The 16,228-nt window shown below is 34.4% G+C and overlaps 1 protein-coding gene across 1 annotated transcript in view; it reads left to right on the top strand.

The window, feature by feature from the left end:
* The window catches only part of LOC108910349 (protein unc-13 homolog B), a 465,101-nt gene that overhangs the window by 142,053 nt on the left and 306,820 nt on the right, over positions 1-16,228 (top strand). The window contains exon 12 of the mRNA XM_018715183.1: positions 4,373-4,863. Within this exon, the coding sequence (XP_018570699.1) occupies positions 4,373-4,863 (491 nt within the window). The remainder of the gene's footprint in view (positions 1-4,372; positions 4,864-16,228) is intronic.

Here is a 16,228-nt window from a genome sequence, read left to right as displayed (position 1 = left end):
GAATTTAATTGCGTTTTCATATGGAAAATTACAGTATTTGCAAAATATCGCTGAATGAGTTCAAAGTAGACATTATAGTTAAGATCCTGACACATTAAATTTTTTATTAGAAGATGCAGTTGCGGGGAACTGGGAAACTGGAAAATTTGTACAAAACCGAAAAAAAAAATAAAAATGGTTTCGCAAGAAATCACAATACTCAAATAAGGTTAATCTCCGTATATCGTTATTACCTTTTTCGAATTCAAATATCAGTAATATTAATGATACAAAGTATTTTTCAGATTTTTTTCGCAGCGTTGTTTTTTATTATAATTAATAGATATTACTATAAATTATTGAAAAAAAAAATAGAAAAATCGGTTTTTTCTGCTGTAAATCCAAATAAGTAGTTGAAATATTTCTTATAATAGCGTCCTGAGGGATTTTTTTATTCGTAATCAGCGACCCGAAAAACCTCCGAGTACTGATTTTCATAAAAACTAAAATTTTTTATGAAGTGTTGGTCCGCCATATTGGATCAGCCATTTTGAATTTTACAATTTTGACTTCTGATTCGTAATCAGCGACGCGAAAAACCTCCGGGTAGTGATTTTCATGAAAATTAAAAACTTTTTTTGAATTATTGGTCCGCCATATTGGATCGGTCTTTTTGAATTTTACAATTCTGACTTCTGATTCGTAATCAGCGACCCTGAAAATACTCAGATGCCCCATTAAAATAAGTTCCATCCAGAAATAAAATGTACGGTTCAAAGAGTTAACTTATTTCACGCGCGCTGTCACGGTTTATAAAATTCTTCAAATTATGTTTATTTTATTACACAGTTTGTCGAAATATAAATCAATGCACAAATAACAGACTTTCCTCCATTCTAACACTGATTTTCTATCAAATGGAATTAGTTTGAAACTCAAATAACTTTTTCTTGTAAGGAAATTTGTAATTTTGACAAGCGGCATCGTAAATTACAAATTTCTTTACACCAAAAAGTTATTTGAGTTTCAATCTAAGTCCATTTTATAGAAAACTTGCTTTAAAATCGGGAAAGTCTGTTATTTGTGCATTGATTCATATTTAGACAAACTGTGTAATAAAATCTATAAAAATGTATTGCTGGTTGCCTATTTGCTATAGAAACCTCTTAACTGCAAAATAAACGTCGAACACGGAAAAATCAGTTTTCGAAAATCATTTCAAAAAGCTATAGATATTGATGAAATTTATGGTAAAGAATTTTAGAAGTTAATATCGTAGATACAGGTTCTAATTGATCCAAAGAAACGCACCAAAAAAGAAAAGAGACATTTCAAAAAGTTGAAAATAAGTTGCCCTTTACAACTAACAAAGTAGGACCTGCAAAACAGCGTTATAAACAAATTGTCCTAGGATCAGGCAAAAGCCGCTCGGGAATTCGCCCTTTTTGCAGTAAATAGCGCTTATTTTTACGGTAATTTAAAAAAAAGAGAGAAATGACCTACGCCTCTTTGTTCCCAAGATACATTTTTTTTATAACGTTAATTGTTAATTAACTATTGGACGTATAAGAAGTGGATCTTATTTGTGGAAGGGCGACATGGGTGGTGACTATTAGACGCCTACATTATAGCCATCTTTCTCTATCGCACGGATTTCTATGACTTTCTTTATCGCTCTTACGTAACGACCGATGAACCATGGGTACTTTCCGACCCTGTATACCGACAATAAGACGAACTTCACGATAGGGACGTCGGTTGTCAGATGGCAGCACCAGGGGATCGCCCATTTAAAAAGCAACCGGCATTTGTAGCATTTACTTTTCAGAATTAACATGAACAAATGAAAAGTTGGTTTAGTAACAATATGATTTATTTGTCTTAAATCCAAGGATCTTCGTCAGATGAATCATATGATTAAATTGTAACAGAAATTAACTGTAGAAGGGAAATAATATCGATCGATTTATTTTAAATTACGAATGTTCTCTTTATTTAAAATACGTTTGACTTCACTAGTTACCTACATGAAAATGACTAAATGTAAACTTCATTTCATCTCTTTATTTATTTTGCGAACATATTGCGAATATATTTTCCAGCAATTTTTTTTATAACAGGACGAGAAAAAAATTAAGTAGAAATGATGCCAAATGACTGCTAACAAGTAGCTCGCTGGTAACGGCGATGTAATAGTTAAATTTTAACGAGAAAATGGAAGATTCTTTTCTTTTTTAAGTTATAGCACAGTTTTTATTACAGTTGACGTCATACTGTATATAACTAGGTTGAAGGCTGAAAAAATATATCATTATTAGCGAGATGGAAGAAACAAAATTTATATTTTGTACCCATTTTACATCTTCTTTTCAAAGGTATTTGCAAAGACCCAAATTAAAAAAAAAGCGACGACCCAACCTACTTAATTGTATCGAATCTTATAACTACCTTCCAATTTATTCGTAAACTTGTTATAACGAGTACTTGTTTGCTCATTTTACGTTGTAATACGTATAATAATGCGACATCTCTTTGCCCACTTAAAAAAATTTTCAGCTTTATGTGTAGACGTACCAATTTATATTTTACCTAGCATTTTTTGTATTCCTTGAACGCGTCTAATTGGTTTGTTATTTAAATTGGGAAATATCACGTAATTAAAAATCGAGGAACATTAACGAAATCAGTTATAAATTATAATTTTTGTGTGGAAAATTATAAAAAAAAAGAGAGAGGAACCGTATTTCGTGTTATTGTACTATGATTTTAGAAACTTCATAGAAGTTTTCAATGTATGTTGCATTAATTCAAAAACAACCTAGTGTCTTGAGCATTTTCTATCTAATTTTCTTTCAAAAATTAATAAAAGTCCCAAAGTTGTACTTAAGTCACTAGAGAAAGGTCAAGTCCGTCGTCAGCGGACTTGCCTACCTTTCGAGTTCATTAATTACAACGAAAAAAAAAACAACCTCTTCTAAATTGCAAGGGTGGTGATATAGTTTTAATTAAGCTAACAATCCCTATACATGAAAATAATTTGGGATGCTATGATCGTCTTTTGTGTTATCGTATTCACCCTAACATCGCTAGAAATCACGTGGGTTAGGTATCGATTAACGTACCAAACTGAGTAGAAACCTTCAGCTTCACGTATAACTGATTTCGTTCGGTAGATGTCGCCACAATTGTCTTAAAAGTCAATAATCTGAAGTTTTGTTCTGTGCTAAAGAGTGGAGAGATCTGTACAGATTTAGACTACATTGTTCTGCAAAAATTAACAAAATGTTAACATCAATAACGCATGTAAATGCTGTAGTAACAATTTAAATATTTTAAAAATCAGAAAATAAGATGAAGGTATTTGAGTTGAAAGTCCAGTGAATTTATGTAGGTACATGTAAACTTTCTTACAAAATATTCACAAAATTTTAGGTTATATTAATTGGATAATCATTAACATATCTAACCCGTAGTGTATGGTTTTACAAACATTATTCAGTAACTCGCTTGCAAAACAAAACACATCTATATTTATAAATGTAGTTGCTTATTTTCTTCTTCTTGTGGTGCGTATCTTGATGCAAATTTCGCACAATACAGATCTTCTAAAAGTTTGACTGCCATTACTTCGGCATGAGGGCGTATTATTAACAGTTCAAAAAACCGCGAGTATTAATATTGGGGAGTTTCATCACAACGTGACAACAGCGCTTGACCTAACGCTACACAGCTGGTGCATACCACGTGTGGACGCGGAAGACTTGTCCTATGGAAAAAATGTAAACAACCAATATTGTGAAACATTTAATAAATTTCAAGACGATTGTTTTCCAGTTTTTAAGTAAATAAAATAAAATATATCGATTTTGTAGTTCGATAACTAATACTTCATAGAAGATTCTATAGAGCATATATGTACATCCATATCAACTTTTGATCTTCAAAACTGGTCAGACGATCTTCAAAACTGGTCCACTTGATATGTAATGACCCATAACTCTTTTGGTGATATTATTTCTATCTTTAATGGCGGATATATTCCCAAAGCTTTTGGGACAAACTGTGATTCGAGAAAAAATAGAATAAAAAAACAGTATATTCATCCTGGTGGAGAATATTTATGCTTCAATCCATTACATGACAGATTGAAGAAACAATTTAAGATTTAAAGTCCTGTAACAAACTTTTCAGCAGGATAAGAAATAAAACGAAATATTAGGTTTGTTTCTAGAGCAGTCCAAACTGTTTTCAAACTATCAGATATATTCGGTCATTTAAGTTCTCGAATCAATTGGTCAAATAATTTTGATAGTTTAAAGTCAGTCCTCAACTAGTGCAGGAACAGAATTTTTTCTAGCAATACAAGTTTTTATAACCCTCACGATTTTTGCAGGGGTGAACACCGACTACACCAACAAAGCAATAACCCACGACTCCCCCTCATCTGTGATACACGTGGAGAGCTACGACGACGACCACAACCTCCGCAGGGGCTCCTCCCAGATAACGGTCGTCGACCCGTACCACCCGTCCCTGCAGCGGTCGGCGCCGTCCAGGAGGTCCTCTGGCGCCGACCTCTTCCCCAGACGCACATCGGGCGAGGTCTACCACGACGACCAGTTCTTGCCGTCTTCGCGAAAGACGTCCGTGGACGCCGTGCTGCCGCGTCGCGCGTCGGTCAGGCACTCGCCGTCGTCGCCTGACCACCACAAAGACATTCCCGAGGAGCAGGCGATCCTGGACGACGACCAGCAGGAGAAGAAGAGCGTGTCCTTCGAGGAGGAGGAGGAGGAGGAGGAGGAGGAGGGGAAGGAGGAGAGGCCGCAGGTGACGGCGCATCAGAGGTGGCTCTGGGCGTACAACAAGATCATCATGCAACTAAATGTGAGTAATAAGATTTTTTTTTAATTATTTTTAATGGAAAATCAACAAAAGTACAATAGTTATACCAATTGCTCTTGAATTGCGGTTGTGTCTTCCATAATATTTACGATCATTAGGATGAAGACGTGATTTTCTGTTATACTTAAATTTCTTTTTGGATTGAATGACTCATGCAATAATTGAATTGTTTCTCGGGCTATATGGCATGTGATACTGTCTTGTTGAAACTACACGTCGACTATGTCCATATCTTGCAATGTAGGCACAAAAAAACTCGATTATCTTTTCGCTATAGCGAGCACCATTAACTGTTATTACTTGACCAGCCACATTTTCGAAGAAAAAATAGTCTGAGAATGCCTTCAACCCAAAATCCGCAGCAAACAGTGACATGTGTGGATGCATTTGTTCCTCAACAATCACTCTTAGATTTTTTGAACTCCAAAAACCCCAAAAGCGACTATTTTGTCGATTAACAAGGCCATCGAGATGAATCTGAGCCTCATCGTTGAAGATAATTTTATTCGAAAAATCAGCATCCAGTTATCTGTTCCATAATCCTTTCTTACTTGTAGTTCTTACTCTCTTTGCTCAGTGTGCTCAGTAGGCTTCAGTTCTTTAGTTAACTGGACTTTGTAAGCATGAAGGTGTAAATCTTTTCGTGAGAATACGCTGTAGAGAGCTTCTCGATATGTCCAATCCTTGACTACGGTGCCGAATGGATGTCCCTGGACTCTCAGCAATACTCTCACGAACTGCTTCGATTTTTATGTTGAACGACTTGTTGAAGGACGCCCAAAGTATTTAAGATCACTAATTGATCCAGTGCAATTTAATGTATTAAATGTATTTCTTTTTGTAATACCTCTTTTTTTTTCGTTGGCAACACTTTACCGCACAAATGGCGCTAAATTCAAATTTTGCGTGAATTTTGGAACAACTATTATAATATTTGTTGAATATTATTGCACTATAGTCTATTTGGAAATGAAAGAGAGTAATAAAACCCCGAGATAAGAACCGGCCATGGGCGTGCTAATATTTCGTTTCAGGTAATTATCGGGGAACACTAATGCTAACAAAAATGACAGGGATTGGAAAATCGACTATCTACAGACTTTTAAAGGAAACAAAAAATGAACAAGATACTGTAAATCCCCCAAAATCATCTACAGGGAGGTCAAAAGTCGTTATAGATGATTTCTTCAAAAATGTCATTCGCAGAAAAGTACACTCATTTTATTTTAAAAAAGAAATACCAACGCTAAACAAAATTTTAAGTGAACTTTCAGAGGACAACGATTTGCCAAAAATCAGTAGAAGCAAATTATGGGCCGTCTTACGAGAGTTGAATTTTTGCTGGGAAAAGCAGAACAGGAAGTCAGTTCTTATCGATAAAGATGAAATTATTTGTTGGCGAAGATCCTACTTAAGATCAATTAGAAAATTCCGTGACGAAGGGAGGAATATTTATTATCTAGACGAAACTTGGGTCAACGAGGGATATACTGTAACAAAAGTATGGCAAGATAAAAATGTAAAAAGTTTTCGACAAGCATTTTTGGATGGACTTTCAACAGGGTTCAAGGCACCTTCAGGTAAAGGGCGAAGATTAATAGTGACACATATAGGTAGTGCCAGTGGTTTTGTAGATGGCGGTTTACTTTTATTTGAATCTAAAAATACAGGTGACTATCACGAAGACATGAACGCAGATGTTTTCGAAGAGTATTTTACACAGATGTTGGATCTTATTCCTCCGGGGTCTGTAATTGTCATGGATAATGCCAGTTACCATTCACGGCAGACCGAGCGGACGCCTACGACTGCTTGGAGGAAAGCCGATATAATTCAATGGTTATCCGGAAAAAACATTTCTTTTGAAACAAATATGGTGAAAAAGGAACTTTTGACACTTGTCAATCTTAATAAAGATCAGAAAAAATATGTTATCGATGAAATGGCAACAAATCGCCAAATAACGGTACTACGGTTACCACCTTATCACTGTGAACTTAACCCAATCGAATTAGTCTGGGCGCAGGTAAAAGGAGATGTAGCGCGAAATAATACGACGTTTAAATTAAGTGACGTGAAAATTTTGTTAAAAAATTCCTTGGAACGAGTAACTGCAGATAACTGGCAAAGATGTATACATCATGTACAAAAAGAAGAGGAGAAAATGTGGGAACTCGATAATTTAATTGACGTTACTGTGGAACCTATCGTTATCAATCTAGGAGACGAAGATAATTCATCAGAATATTCAGAGGATGAATTTTAATATACCTACTTTTTTATTTTCTTTATTGTACATTTATACAACACTACATTTACTCACCATAATTTGAATTTTCAAAATACATATATTTTTGTGTGGAATAAAAGTCTATTCATTAAATTTAAATAAATATTTTGATAATAATATTGAATAATTTTATTTGAATTACTAAAAACCCTCTTAACCCGGTTATGATGCTTAAAGTAGCCTCATGTTTTGAAATGCTGTTTTTATATTGTTTACTTATAAGAGAAATGGACCGAGAAATTGAAGCGGCATAGACAAAGACGGATTGTCGGGGATTAAATTTTAGCTACCTGCTACAATTTAGTACAGTCCGATCGCACAAAGTTTTGTTAAAAGTACACCTCATCTATACCGATAAAACGTAATATAAAAATATTGAATATAAGCACCAGTACTACTTTTATTTACGATTTGCATACCTAATGAGCTTTTATTACTCTCTTTCATTTCTAAACAGACTATAGTTAACAGAACTGTAAAAAGTATGTCCAATAGTTTGACATTTGAAACTAGTATATAGCACCTTCAAATATTTTTAACTTGATGTGTTATTGAAAACTTTTAAGATCAACATCGGTGTCTTCATCTATATAGTAGGTTATGTTATAAAGTTGTTTTTTATTTACTTAAATTAATACCTGCCTTGTCATTACCCTTAAAACCTTTGTACTATCTCTCACACTGACATCAGACAGTACCCGCGTACTATGCGACGCATACATTAACCGCGAACTGAAACTATAGCTTTGAGCTTTGAGCCGGCCTCAGTTTCCTCCTAAACCACGTTATTTTAACCGCTACAATCAAAGAATTTCTGGCCTCACTCTATTGGGGACTAGTGGGGAGTAACAGTATCCAATGCTGCGCCGATCGAAACGGCGAGCGGCGAGATATTTAATATTCAAACAATTATTTTATACTGTAATTTTGATTTTTGATAAATGTAATAGGTAATTGGAAATTAGTTTACCTAACTGTTTATTTAGGTTAATAGTAGAATAGTAGGTATTAAAATATGCAGTGTAAGAGCTAAATGTTACAGTGAGACCCGGCCTCAGTTTCTTCACACGACGAGCCGCCACTGCTATATTCATCTGTACCAGTTTATTTACAATATTGTTTTCTTAGAATCCGTTATAATAGCCTACTAGTAATTGATTGAAATGTTTAACAATGCGTCGGTATCGGTCACTCGAATAATGTTAAAATCGATGTAGTTTTAAAAATAGTCTTGAAAAATTGGTAGCCTTAAAACATTTTTTGGTTCAGTTACACGATAGTACCTACTAGCCGTCAAAGTGACATTTAGAAAAAATCGATATACGGGGTGTTTCTGAAATAAGTGCCTTCCTTGAAAAGGCTGATAGAGGACACGAAACTAAACAACTTTTATTAAAAAACGATTGGTCTAAAACATACAAGACATACTGACCTAGTGACTTATCATCGGATTTGTTTGATTATAGAAGTTACGTGGAACATCAGCCAAATAAAGAAGCGCTTCACGTATTTAGCGAGTTCGAAGCAGTCTGGCCGTGCACGTGCACAAGATGCACAGGGTCGACTTAACACTTATGGTTAATTTTCTCGAAAACAGAAGCATTTAGACTATCAGTTGCTTAATAAAAGTTGCTCATTTTCCTGCTCTCTATCACCGTTTTCAAAGAAGAACGTACTTATTTCAGAAAGACCCTGTAGATCTAAAATATTCCTGCCTTGAAATGTATCCTATTTTTCTCGTTTATAACCAAGTCGATCCTACAATAAGAATGACTTTTTACTCTTCTATATCTCGTTATCTTGTATCTACAGTAGATACAGTGAAAATAGCCTAAATTCCTGGTCGCACTTTAACAACTTCTGAACAAAAGATGGACTGTTCCATGCTTTTTAGCCCGCTGTGTATTTCCAGACGCAAAATCGCTACATACCCGTCTATGTACTTTGTAAAAGCCTTTTTGTTGATGGTCTAACGAGTTTTATGGCCAGCATCGGTGAACCGTTCGGGTGGTTGAACATGGCTTTTACAGAACTGTTGGTGGTGTACGCCATGCTGCTATCTCGCATTTACGTGTTAAAACATTGACCTTTCGTTAAACGCGCGTACACCGCTTTAACAAGAATAGCCAATTTATACGGCGCCCGATGGGAGGGGGTGGCGTGTGATGTGTTGGACATGTGTCCGGGCAGCAGCATGTTACGGATTTATCAGAGGGGATGGGGTACTTATCGGCCGTCAGTGTTCCATCTCTTTTGATCGAAGGTATATTCGAAAATTTTGAAATTTTTTAGTATTTTAAACTATAATGAACAGTAACAAATGGAGTTGTTACTAACAGAAACCTTGAGATGTTAATCACAAGTAAATGAATTGAGTTACTGTTACTCGATTGACACTTACCACGCTGATACGACAAAAACTTTTTTGGGACCGCTGACTGCACCTCCTCTGTTTGCAGATGTCGGTGTATAAAGATGTGCAGACACGGATGCATCAAAGTAATGTGTGTTCTACTCAATAATATCGATCTTTACAGAGTCTTTCCGCGACTTCTCCCTTAACGTACGTGGGGTATTAATACACCACGTCCCTTTCCAACCAACCCGAGCCCTCCTCTCCCCCCGGCCGATAACCAGCATGCCAATTTATTGTATCGATAAAGGCAAGAGCTCTGTATTCGCGCCTATGACCATGGCAAATGCTAACTACATTAGCCTCTAGCTGAGTGAGTTAACCAATAAAGAGTGGGGTTGGAGATCCTTGCTCAAAGCTCCTTCTCGACACTCTGCCAAACATTATCAGGATCATGTATGGTTTTTACATTATGAGTTAGTTGTAGACGTGCTGTGTGCTGGATTGCGGGACAGTTCGATGACGTCTATTTCGGTTGTTTAAAGCAGTGGTTGTTGCAGTGAGTGCTCTGTGAAGTGTCGGCCAGTACCTTGTGGAAAAGTATCCTTGCAAATAAAATTTATTGCGTGCTTTTAAAGTTAAAGCTTTACTATACATTGCAAAGGCTAAAAATTCAAAAACTGGGCATAATTATGTCCTGCAGCTAACTTCGTGTGAATTTTAAAGACACAGGAAGAAATTTATATTTTTTAAGATAAAAATTGGATGGGTTTTTTACATGTACATTATTTTTTGTTCGTACAGTGGCTAAATTCGGTTTATATCTCTGACTTACTGCATTCTGTTGATGGAAACTGATTTCAAATCATTCATATAAAAACAAAACACCAATTTTCTTGGGAGCTTAAAGTGTTTCACTAGACACAGAAATTAAGGAATATTTAAAAAATCCCAAAATTTTATCTGATTTTTAAAGAGATGTAACTTGAACGAAAATGGTCGTAGAGAGAATCGAAAAAAAGGAAGTTGAAGCTTCAAGTATCTAGTTTTCAGATCTGCAGTTTAAATTTTTTTAGCTTCAGCAGGATTTGAGTAATCATAAGAAAATCAACCGGTGCCGGGGATGTTTAAATTTGTTGTTTTGCTGAAAATCAAAGTAATAAGTCATTTTTCACTATTTATTCATTTTTTTAAGTTAAAAATGTTTTTTTAGTGATAATCCATATTTTCTTCATCAAAAAACGTATGTACAGATTTGTTTCCGTTGATTTTCTTACGATTACTGAAAAACTGCTGACGCTAAAATATTTTAAACTGCAGATTTGAAAACTAAACACTTAGCTTCAATTTCCTTTTTTTTATTCTCTCTACGACCATTTCCCTCCAGGTTCCAGCTCTCTGAAAATCACCCAAAATTTTGGGATTTTTTAATATCCCTTAATTTCTGTGCCAAGTGTAGTTTAAGTTTTGAATAACTTATTGTTCTTTATTCGCTATTCTTAAATGTTTCTTCTTTAACAAAATAATTATCCACTATCAGATGTCAGTAAGTGAGCCGAGTGAAAATCAAACGACTTTCATAAGGTCCTTAAATAATAATTTTCTTAGTGATATATAAATTAGCACAAATTGAATTTGAACTGAATATTTTCAATACTTAACAGCTCACATTTTAAACGAAGGAAATGCTGTTAATAAGAACGTTAATAGAATGCTAATATATTATGAAAATAAGCGTTACCTTAGCTACATTAGCATCAGCTTAGCGTTATTTTACCTTGTAAAATGTAGTTAATCTGCCTTCGACTTCGTGATTTAACGAGAAAAAGATTTCCATACATTAAATTTTAATAACTGGGAATAAGTCTCTACTTATTATAATTCTCTGTAATGTTTCGTTTAAGTACAAAAAATAACTGGGTTAATACAGTGTGTAGCAAAGTATATTTTAAAATTTTTAAAATGTGATAATCATGGTATCAACTTTTTTCAAAGCCTTCTAGAAGCTGCCATGTTTCAGAAAACAACCGATTTTTTTCCCTTCAGTTTTTTTAACGCTCTGTCTACAAACTTCAATTAATAGCGATCAAAGTTTGTTACATATTACCTTTTGACTTTCTGTATAATTTCCTGTGAATTTATTGTAAAAAAGTAAAGTCCTGGTAACATTATTTGAACATACAAACCTGAGTGACCCCGATTTGGTCCCTGTCCGACAAAGGTACACTTTTATTGAGCAGTAGGGTTTAGTTGGGCGAGTTAAATTTGGGGGAATCCTTGGAAAGGGACGTGAAACTGTACGATTGTGTCTGTGCGATGGTCATGTTAAATTTCCCTTCTATATAATCATACGTCCGGTAATGCCACGTTTTCAAAATATAGGGTGTCAAACTTTTTTAAAAACTCGTTTTTTCGTAAAAATCTTAATAATCCTTTAGTCGATTTTGTTGAAATTTGGCAGTGTTATTTATGGTAGAAAGGGGCTAATTTTGCCCTAACTAGATTAAAATTATTAAGCCCAGTGGCGTCCCGGGGGGTACCTTGACCAATATTTTTGACAAAAAAAAATGTGCGCCACTGACTCTTAAAACTTCTAAATTTTTTTCGCACGAAACAACTAAAAATACAACTTTTTTGTCACTTGAATTTTTTTCGTAGGTATCACTTTATGCAGCCCTTTTTTCGTATTTTCGAGATTCCACTTTTTGTATGCAATTCCTTTTTTTGAGCCAAACAATCTCTGCAGCTTCTTAATCCAATATTGGGTTACCAATCTTAAACTTTTCCTTATCAGTTTGAGTATTTCGCCAGTCAATTTATTTATTATTTATATGGACTAAATATCAAAAAATAGACAAGACACCTGTGTAGAAAGTTTTCACAAACTCGCTAGAAAATACTGGTGTTTAAGTATTCATTGTACTAGATCGAAAATTCGCTTCTGAAGATCATCTTCGTTTTCAATTTTTGTAACGCAACTAAAGTCAAGGGCTCCTTGGTTTTCTTCTACAAACGCTCTTTGAGAAAAAATTGTCTGCATAAATACTCCTAAATGTTCTTATGATGGGCCTCTGCATAAGGTAATAACAAATGAAGATATTCAGCGCTATTGAACATGATGAGTTAGTTATGAACTTTAATACCACATACAAAACGAGAAATATTTTAGCAAGATAATAAAAGCAAAGAGGGCTCTGACTTTCTCGACCGGTTGTCCTGTCCGGTGTTCCTCAGGGATCAGTCTTGAATCCATTGTTATTCAATATCCTTACTAATGACTATGTTAGCTCTTTGAATGACGTCATCTTCTATCTGCAGATGATACATAAATATATTTAAGGATAGACATTTATTGCGATTCTAGTATTTAGATCTTTCGGTCGAATTTTTTTAGGAGCTACGGTTGTCTTGCAATTCTAAGAAATAACGCGACAAAAAAATTTTGCATTTTTTTTTTTTCAAAGAAGAGAAAGGGTAGTTTTGGAAAAAAACAGTTTTTTAAGTGAATACAGACTGCACAAAAATTAATTAGAAATTTGTCTCAAAAAACGGTATAATCGGTGTCGAAGTCTGGTTTAATTTTAATTTTAATTTAATTAAAAGTTGATGAACAGTTGCTGAAGCCGAATCGTGCTAGAAACAATTGGGTTTTCCGGATTGTCTGCAATGTCCGGAAGATTTTCCAAAAAAAAAACAAGAAAATTTAGAAAATTTTTCGATTTTTTTTTTCATCAATTTAAATGTTATTTCCGGTAAAAAGATGAAAAATTTTTTTTTCCTAAAAGTTGCGGCAGCTTGTTATGGGAAATTTATTCCAATTTTCGAAACTGCCCTTCAATTGTCTGTACGACCATTTGTCGCCGAGATATCGATGATTGAAACAAAAGGATCCTTTTCCATTAAAAGTCCGATATTTCGATGTAAAATGTTCTTATCGAAATTTTAAAAAAAGGAAATTGAAGCTGAATAAACAAGCTATCTGGTCCATGCAATGGCTTAGCTGAAAAAAAAAATTCCAAGTCCGTGGTCTCTCTTAGAATTGTATGATAACCGTAGCTCCTAAAAAATTTCGACCGAAAGATCTAAAAACTAGAATCATAGAGCTTTAAAATGTTTTTTAGTAATTCTCGATACGACCATTTTTCACCTAAATACAGTCCGTCAAAAATCACGGAAAAATTTCGGTAATTCTTTTGAACCTTTAATTTTTTGCGTTAGTTTATTTCAATTACCAAAGTATTAGATACTGGGAGGTTAACCATTTCTTCAAGTGTAACTCCTAGAATAACATGTTTACGGAAAAAAATTGCCTGTATTCTTTGTCGATAGAATTACAATTAATAGGTTAGCGGAAGGAAATAATATATGAGAATGACGATAGTAACACAAATAAAATATTATTCAAATTAAACAATTTGTCAATATATCATTTAACGAATAAATTAAACAGAAAACTCTTTGAAAACTAGAGTTAGCCTTTAAAGGAACAACAGTCAAAATTTATTTTGTTTTTTTAACAGAGTCAGTATGTTAAAGCCATAGTTAGCTTATCGGAAACAAATTAAGAAAACATTTTTTTTAAACTTAATTGCCTTGTTTTTTTGTTCGCATTATTCATATAAAAAAACACGGTACTTCTAGTAATAATTATGATTACCAACCATTAATGTTCTGCTTTCAACAAAGTTTTTATCACTGAAAAGTTAAGATATCACTAACATATACTTAAATATTTATAAATACGTATGTGGATACTTAAAATGGAATTTTTATATTTCACGTATGAATTTGTCGTAACGTGAGGCGATACCAAGTGAATTCATTACGTTTATCTGAAACAAAGACCGCAAATTGGGGTCATGCCGCCATTGACCCACTTAGGTAATTGATGCCCCTATCACCTTAGTATTTGGCCAGTGGCAAAGGTAACCTTCCAAATAAAATACCAACGACGTGTTTCAAAAGGTAACAGGAAACTAACGATACAAGGTCTGTGCAGAAAATAACCGAACATTATTTTTGTAAACTTTATTATTAATTTTATTTTTCACTTAGGCGATACGGCCTGTTTATTACTATGAAAGGGAATAGGAAAACAACGTCATATCACCCTAGGGCGAAATAACCGGACCTAAATATTATCGAACGTATTCCTTTGTCAACTGTATCATCTATCGAGAGCTTTACCAACTCATCTCTTCTTAACCCTCCAAAAACACCCATTCTTCTTCATTGGCTTTGTTGTAGCAACAACTATTGTTAGAATATTATCCATTCTGTCTTTTCAATATGTGTCATAGATACATCTTGGATATGATTATGCCCTTAGGCGACTTGCTTGCCGCAATTTTTCGACGTACCCTCGTAATTGTGGTTCACTAGACCTTCAGAAATAATAGCAACTTTCCTTTTACCATCAATCTTGGTTTTTCTCACCTTGGCTTTCACAACGGCTTTTCCCTTGTCGTTTGGGTAGTAAATGAAAGTGAGAATTTCCCTCACCCCTTGATGATGTCGCACACTTCCTAAACGATGCGAAGGGTGGGGTATAAAGGTGGGGAACTCGCATCATTTAGGAAGGTTTACTTTGGTGGGATAAAACAGAAAAAAATCTAGTTACAGTAGGCTTCGCGGCGAAAAAAATTTTTTTAGTCGAAATGTTCAGACAGATGGATTTTTCATTTGTCAGGTCGTGGTTTAGTTGAATTTTTATTGAAAACGCTGTTGTTCCATAGTATGAAATCAAAAAACAAATTTAAATAATTATTTTACACTTTCTTTTTAAAAGAGCCGCATTGATTTGCTTCTTCATAACGGAAATACATAATAATATGTTGCCTATAAGTCCTCCTCTTTCGCCTTAGAAGGAGTCGGTTTGTCTGGCATTTTTGTCAACAGAAAACGAGGGATAGAAAATAAAACCGAACAAACCGAATAAACAGTAGCTTGTTATCTAGGTCGTGGGTTAGAGTTTCGTAAAGTCAAGTGATGTTTCTACAGTAATATACGACCATTAGTTTGTGTTACTAGAAGTGTTATTGTGGCAGATAAAGTAGCTTTGGTAAATAGAATATTTCATGGAAAAATACACGTAACATAAATTATATCTTTACATAATTATATTGGCACGGTTGATACTGAAAGAGGGCACGTTTTTTTAAGAAAATATTTTGTTAAAATCTCTCAAGTGAAATAAAATAAACAAAATGAAATACATAAAGTAGGATCATATTCGATGCAAAGTAATAAATCATTTCCTGTCAAGGGATCCAATGCAGTACGCTTTTAAGGGTTTTAGAAATTGAATAATTTCTTTATACATTATGAAGGAACGAGGGGATCAGTTCATATCTGGCACCCTTGTTCCTAAAAAAAATTCCTTTATTCTCATAAACTATTTATTTTAAATGTAATTTATTATAAATCCAATTTGTTTTTTAAATTCCACATATGTACTACATTTTACCTCTGTACGCGTCACTGTTATTTACTTGTTTTTTTGGAGGCGCTCTCTGATTTACAACCAAGCTCGCCAGGTTAGTATTTGACGTATAACCGACCACTTCGTACACTCGATGCACCTGGGCGACTACAGCTACTACCAGAACACAGTGCGTATGCAGCGGTATTTCAGATTTTACATTCAATTTCATTTTAAATTTGAAATGGTTCATTTTACGCCTCCTAAAAATGATGACACGATT

The sequence above is a fragment of the Anoplophora glabripennis genome, unplaced genomic scaffold (assembly GCF_000390285.2).
Source record: "Anoplophora glabripennis isolate ALB-LARVAE unplaced genomic scaffold, Agla_2.0 scaffold1, whole genome shotgun sequence".
NCBI classification, from domain to species: domain Eukaryota; kingdom Metazoa; phylum Arthropoda; class Insecta; order Coleoptera; family Cerambycidae; genus Anoplophora; species Anoplophora glabripennis.
The sequence above is the reverse complement of the archived record's forward strand: the minus strand, read 5'-3'. Positions and strand labels throughout refer to the sequence as shown.